The sequence below is a fragment of the Taudactylus pleione genome, unplaced genomic scaffold, assembly GCF_031769625.1.
Source record: "Taudactylus pleione unplaced genomic scaffold, aTauple2 ptg000436l, whole genome shotgun sequence".
NCBI classification, from domain to species: Eukaryota; Metazoa; Chordata; class Amphibia; order Anura; family Myobatrachidae; genus Taudactylus; species Taudactylus pleione.
Genome location: NW_028284838.1, coordinates 7635623 through 7642957, shown reverse-complemented (window position 1 = coordinate 7642957; position 7335 = coordinate 7635623). Strand labels below are relative to the sequence as shown.

The 7335-nt window shown below is 38.0% G+C and overlaps 1 protein-coding gene across 1 annotated transcript; it reads left to right on the top strand.

Annotated features, from left to right (window-relative positions):
• The first annotated feature begins 597 nt into the window (after positions 1-597).
• P2RY1 (purinergic receptor P2Y1) lies at positions 598-4152 on the top strand. The gene is made up of 2 exons (XM_088447652.1): positions 598-863; positions 1270-4152. The coding sequence occupies exon 2, from the start codon at positions 1331-1333 to the stop codon at positions 2414-2416; it is 1086 nt and encodes a 361-aa protein (XP_088303778.1). The 5' UTR covers positions 598-863; positions 1270-1330; the 3' UTR covers positions 2417-4152.
• The last annotated feature ends 3183 nt before the right edge of the window (positions 4153-7335 follow it).

Sequence of the window (7335 nt, the reverse complement as noted above, 5' to 3'; positions counted from 1 at the left end):
CTCGCGCTTGTTGTGTGTCAGATGTGATCTGCTACACTACAAGGACAGCAAATGAATCAGCAAATGAGAAGTGCGTACAGATGTGTGACATGAAACATGACCATAGGTCTCTGCCATCTACATTCCTGCAGCAACATTCCGGGAAGGGTAGATACTTTCAGAGGCTGGGCAGCGCCGTGGGCTAGAAGTACGTAGCAGAGGGGGCTTGTCTCACTAGCATTGTGTGTGTAATACAGTTCTTGTTTGTGCACAGTTGTGGCTGTGTATATATCTGTTAGAATTGAGCATGTCTGCTGCCTAATGTCACACGTCTCTAATACTGAGTAACTTGCTGCCATCCCCACACATACTGCACTTACACTACACTCCTCTGATCTGCATACAGCTGATCAAAACCCAAATACAAGCAAGGCTCCCCCGTTCCCTGCTGGCAAGAAACCACTCTCTCCTTCACTACTGTTGTCAAAAAGGATCATAGGAAAAGGCAAGCTGCGAATAATGCAAGCCTGTGGGAAATCTCCTTATCAGAAGGCATGTTGTTTTAGAGGGATGAGCTGTAACACCACCACGCCTGCTGCTGCTGCTGCCTGTGACAACTTAGCAAGGAGGCTGAACCCTGCTCCCAGCCTCCCACCACCATCTCTCCCTCCCACCCCTCTCTCACTGTCTCTCTCATTCTCCGGAGAAGTCCTGCCGTAGACTTTCTCTGGGTGCAGGAATCAATGTGGCACGCCAGGATCTTACACTGTGCAGCAGAAGCAATGCAACTTTCCCCACACTGTGTCCCATGGCTAACTGCTTCCTGAGATGACTACTGGAGTAGTGGTGTGTGATTGCAAAGATCAGAGGGACAACGTTGTGAGGTAGGCTTGGCTTACTGTATATAAAAGGAAACCAGTTTTACACACCCGTGCAATTCATAGTGGGTGGACGTTATGCGTGATTGTTCCCTTTGCACTTCCTTCCTTATTAATGAGATGACCCGACCTCACTTACTGCTGCAGGGAAACCAATTCATGCTACATTGCTTCTATCTCTCTGCTTGCTCTAGTGCAATGGAATTTGTATTGCTGCTCTGTCCTGAAGTCTGCACACTTCTAACATTGTACATGTAACAGACATGGGAAGTTGGCATATTGTATAGCTGTATTTTTATTTTATACATCAGTTCAAATAGAGTCCAGTGTTAGTCTTACCATACACTACCCTTTACCTGACTACTAATGTATAGTAATTATAACTGATGCCTCCTTACCTTTCTCCATTTAGATGATTGCAGCCACCAACCTCGCTGTTTTCCACTCCCTGCCTGTTTTGACTTGAAAAGACCATGACAGAAGTCTTTCTATCAGCTCTTTTGAATGTTACTCAAAGCACTTTGCTGGCAAGTGGCTCATCTGCTGGGAATGTCACAAAATGCTCTCTGACAAAGACAGGCTTTCAGTTCTATTACCTCCCTGCTGTGTATATACTGGTTTGTATCACAGGATTTATTGGTAATAGTGTGGCAATATGGATGTTCATTTTCCACATGAAACCATGGAGCAGTATCTCCGTCTACATGTTCAATTTAGCACTTGCAGATTTTTTATATGTCCTTTCCCTCCCAGCACTGATTTTTTACTATTTTAATAAGACGGACTGGATTTTCGGGGATGTCATGTGCAAATTGCAGAGGTTTATATTCCATGTGAACCTGTATGGAAGCATTCTGTTCCTGACCTGTATCAGCGTGCACAGATACACAGGGGTAGTGCATCCACTCAAATCACTTGGGAGGCTGAAGAAGAAAAATTCCATCTACATCAGTGCTCTGGTCTGGTTCATTGTTATTGCTGGTATCTCTCCCATCCTATTTTTCTCTGGTACAGCCACCAGGAAAAATAAAACCATTACATGCTTTGACACATCTTCTGATGATTACTTAAGAAGCTACTTCATTTACAGCATGTGCACAACTGTCTTTGGCTTCTGCATCCCTTTTATACTAATTCTGGGATGTTATGGATTAATCGTTAGAGCTTTGATCTACAAAGATATGAACAATGCTCCCCTGAGAAAAAAATCTATTTATCTGGTTATTATTGTGTTGACTGTATTTGCGGTTTCATACCTTCCTTTCCATGTGATGAAGAATCTGAATTTAAGAGCCAGGCTTGATTTTCAGGCTCCTGAAATGTGCTTCTTTAATGATAGGGTGTATGCCACTTACCAAGTGACTAGGGGTCTTGCTAGCCTCAATAGCTGTGTGGATCCCATCCTCTATTTCTTGGCAGGAGACACCTTTAGGCGGAAGTTATCAAGGGCAACTAGAAAAGCATCTAGAAGAAGTGAAGCGAATGTGCAATCAAAGAGTGAAGAGATGACTCTCAACATCTTATCGGAGTACAAGCAGAATGGAGACACAAGCTTGTGAAGACAAAGAATTGGATTGCTCAAGACACCCAACTGTTAGCACTATGGGATGCATTCATTTGTGGCTGTCTCTTTCATGTAATGATTTTATGGCTAAAAGTCAACTGACATACAGAGACAGGCTAGAATGATTTATCCTTGAGGAAGCGGAAAGTTCTAAGGCAATTGTGACAGACATTTGCATTCCCACCAAAGTCTGAGGAACAAAAAAAGGGGGTGTTTTTTTTTTCTCCCTGTAGGATCATCTTATCTCCACAAGCTAAGCAATGATCTAAATCTACCATTTTTTTTTCTTCTAACTATTCCAGAGTTTAACTGTGAATAAGTTTTAACTACTGCTAACATGGTGAAGGAATGTATTTCAAAAAGTTATGTACTGATATTTTTTAAAGAGTATTACTAAATTAGATGGTTTTGATTTTTTTTTTTTTTTTTGTGAACCCATTTTGTTTTCTAAAGCAACAGACTTTATAAATTATTTTACTGGAGAGACGTTTTGATTTTTAAAGAGTATTCTTGCAATATACAGCTGTACTTATTTCGTGAAAGCCATCTCAATTAGAGAGAGCTGGGCTGGACATAGCCACTCAATATTGCTGTCATTGTCATTTAGCTGTGTTTTTGGTTTAAAAAAAAAAAACATGAAAAAATTACATAGACAAAATGTGGTGATACTATGGTAGCCAAATCTAAATATATCAAACTGGAGGAATGTTGTTATAACATGTTTTTACTGATGATCTCTAGTGTGAACGAAATTTCCATGCCTATATCGGTACTAGGTATATATGAAGCCCTTGAGTACATAATACTAGACAATTACTCTTTAGAAGAGTGTTAATAGTCCATGATAATTTTATTGTACAAAAAAAAAACACATTTCAAAATGAATAATGCAATTAGAAGAAAGAGGCACAAGTAAAGTAATTTTTAGTCATTTTGAATATAATGTACAAGGGCTTTCTGTGAAAGGGTCAATGCTACCTATCTAGGCACTATTTATTATAAAATATCTGTAAGGTGTATGTCGGAAGACTGTGAATATATGATACGCTAGTGGAGAGTAAGTGATTTCAGTTTATGGCTGTTATGGTGAAGGATGTATGCTAGAAGGATGAAGTCTTTATGTCCCTTTGACCTACAGATCTTGCCCTTGTACCACTTACTACTGAGAAACATTATATATGTACGTATATGAACATTTCTCAAAACTAGACATCAAGACTTTTTATTTACTGCTCAGTAACATTACAATAATTTTCTTGAATTGTGGCATGATGTAGCTGTATATCATGTCAAAGATTATATGAAGGGATAAATGTGATTTATATGTTAAACGTACTGTGTATGTTTGGAGTATAGTATCTGTTTAATGCTAACGTGAAAAATGTTTTATTTTTGTACTATTTTCTGTAATTTAATATAGTTCAGTAAATCTGTTTTATCTGTGATTAACAGTGCCATTTAATTGATTCGCCTATGGAGACAGTGTTACTTGACATTTTAAGCCTCTCTCAGGTTTTGTAGAATAACTACTAAATGTGTTTAACTTTCACAATAAAAGGGTATTAATTTGTCTGAGAAGCTGTGATGTTTGCATGCAGTATATGTGTACAGCATGTGAGTAGATGATAGCTACGAAACATCAACATAGAAGCAGGAACTTTGACCCCCAGTGTGTCTGGTATTGTACTTGGCCATTACAAACTCAGAGACCTAATAAAACTCTTAAATATTTTCTGCTGTTTTCATATTATTAACTACGAAACAGTAATAGCAATCACTGATGCTTTTAGCATATGCAAAGTCAATTTGGTGAGCTTATTAAGAAAAACCTGTCCAATCACTTGACTATATTTGCAGATCCTTTTTGATATGTAGTTCATATCTTTTTATGCTATTGATAGGCCAACTGTTAGGCTTGCTTCACAGCATCACACTTCTTAGTGAAAGGACACATAGTCATTGTTCATTTTCTATCTGTGTAAAGTGCATAACTATGCATGACAGGAGGGGCAAACTTAATTAATTTCTCATTTCACTTCGGGAATCAGAACCCTATGTTAATGCAGCTTTAATGGCTATGCTGTTGCTTTTTCAGTATGTACACTGTGTATGGAAGAAGAAAGGTTCCACTCATTACCCTTGATTACAGTACCTGCTTTTGATATAGGTCTTCAAGACAAGGTACTATGCAAATTTCTCTCCATCAGTTCTGTGATGTTATAGCATGATAACCCTCTAACCTACATTAATGTGTTTTCCAAACAGAGCATAAACAAGTGTGCTTTATTTTGATTGAATGCTAATAAGCATGACAATGTAGAGTGTTCATTTAAATAAGTAACCTATACACTAGCATTGGGGTAAGCCTGCATGTTACAATGTACGATGATTGATGGGCAATGCATCTTGCATCACAGCTCATTATTTTAACATAAAACAGGACTGGTTTAGTTGTATAGTGAACCAGTGTTTCTCGCTTTAAGACGCCATCACACCAACATTCGTTGTCATTTGCAAAACAGTAACATTTTCAGTTTGCAATGTTAATATCCATTTGATACATAGATTTCACTATAACCCTTGTTTGCAGTATATTATTATATTTTCAACACCATCGAAGTATCAGGCATCTTGTAATCTTTTTATAATAATTTAACAGTGCATTTGAATATTTCATTGTGTATTTTGTAAAATAGTCTATAATGTAGCTTCCTTGGACAAGGGGTATCATGCATAGTGATGTTGTGTGTGCATATCGAAATAGATTGTCCTGAATTAAATATCACTGGAGCTAGCTGCATGAGAGTCTTCTCTTCATCTTCAGTGGCAACTAAGCATTATGGGAAATGTAGTTCAGCAGAAGGTTAAGCACATACTGGATGACCATCTCTGCTAGTTTTCGTGTTTTATGCTGAGCTTAGTGATTTGTTAGACTTTGTAAGTCAACTGGTTCAATAACTCTGTTTTAATATATACAATTACATCTTTGCATATGAGCATATGGCAGCATGACTGTCTGTATAATTATTCTCCAGGTGGTGACTATTTTTATCATGCTACAATTAGTTTGTATACATCTATAAAGACCCCACAGGACTCTAAAGAAAACACATGTTACCGTCTCAATTAATTTCAAACAAACAAGCTCAACTTTAAATGTCTCTTCACTTCAAGACTTAAAATGAGTCATAAACATCCCACAACTAGCTGGATAGAGCTACGCATCTGAAACTCTTGTTTGCCAGCTATCTTTGTAGCCAGCAGAGGGACTTCCAGTACCAATTGTATGCAGTATGAAGCCCTATCTTTTATCACTTTTATACCTTCTATTCAAACTATGTTTTGAGATATCATTTATTCCATTATCTTTAGAGTACATCCTATATTCAGTCTAAAGAGAATACGTAAGTAGGCCTTCTCCAACTTTAATTTTAACAGTAACTTTTTAGATCCATACTCAAATCTGTGGTTTTGTAATCCTCTTAGTTCTGTACATGGATGTATAATCTGAATTATTTTAGTGAAGTATTTTACATTATTGTTCTTTTAAATCCAGTTTTTGGCTTAGGTTCCTGCTACTTTCAATGTTGTTGTTTGTATGTTATTTATAATGGCATTTTAATGTTCTATTATGTGGGGGGTTTTCTGTATTTCTGTTGGGAAAACTGCCAACCACTAAGTAATAGATTCCTCACTAGACAATCTTCACCATGCTATTTATTTAGGAATACACTTTGATATCTAATTAAACGGCCGTATTATTATTATTATTATTATTATTATTATTAATAGTTTTATTATTTTTCAATTTCTTGCTTCCTTATTTTTAACATCCTCTCCAACATTTTTGAAAATGTATTTTATATTATAAAACACCGCTTTCAACCAATTTAAGGATAGCCAAGGTTTGTGAATATATTTAAATCGCTGGCCTCTAATAGACTTGCTTATACTTGAGCCTGCAGCTCAGCCGAGGGTTATATTAAAAGACTGTCTGTTTCTTTTATCTCTAAGAAGTATAATATTGAGAAATAATGTTGGTAAAATAACAAGAGGAGCCTATTGTGAAATCCCACAGTTAAGTCCCAGCGCAGCAGGGGAATTGCAGGGCATTTTCCCCCATTTCTCCTGCTGAAAGAAGAAATTATTATTATTATCCTTTATTTATATGGCGCCACAAAGGTTCCGCAGCGCCTTACACAGTACATAAATGAGCACACAAGAAAAACAGTTAATAGTAATACAAAACAATGCAGGACAAGGACAAGGTTATAAACTCAGCTGCAAAACACAAGCAGCAGGACATGAGCAACCAGGTGGTAGGTGCCATTGTAGGGAGTTAGGAGTAAATTATACTATAAGTAGGGGGAGGAGAAGCACGTGAGGATGAGGGCCCTGCTCGTGAGAGCTTACATTCTAAAGGGGAAGGGCAGACAGACAGGGGCGACACAGAGGGGTAGATAGTGAAGAAGGAGCATGGAGCAGTGGGTTAGGATATGTGCTGCGGAATGTGTGTGTATAAGACGACCTGATGTTATGTAAAAATTAAGTCCTTCATACATCTATCTCTATGATAGAAAATAGATTGTTTGTGTTATTTACATGAGAGATGTACAAAGTAAAGTAGAAGCACTTTAATTTGTGTGTTACATTTTAGCATCTATATACAGCCTGACAAGAAATGCAGCTATTATGGGACTGTCCCGCCATCCTAATACAGTAGTGACTACTTTAGTTCCAGCTGCTGGGTGCTATGCCATGCTCCTGTGAGTGGGTGCATCTCACATGCTAGACCCACTCACAAATGGGTGCAGCCATACATGATGTGGTCCCACAGGATGTTGCAGTACCCGGGCCCAGAATTTCTCTTGGCAGCCCTGGAGGTGACAGACAGAACGAGGAGGGAATGGTTCT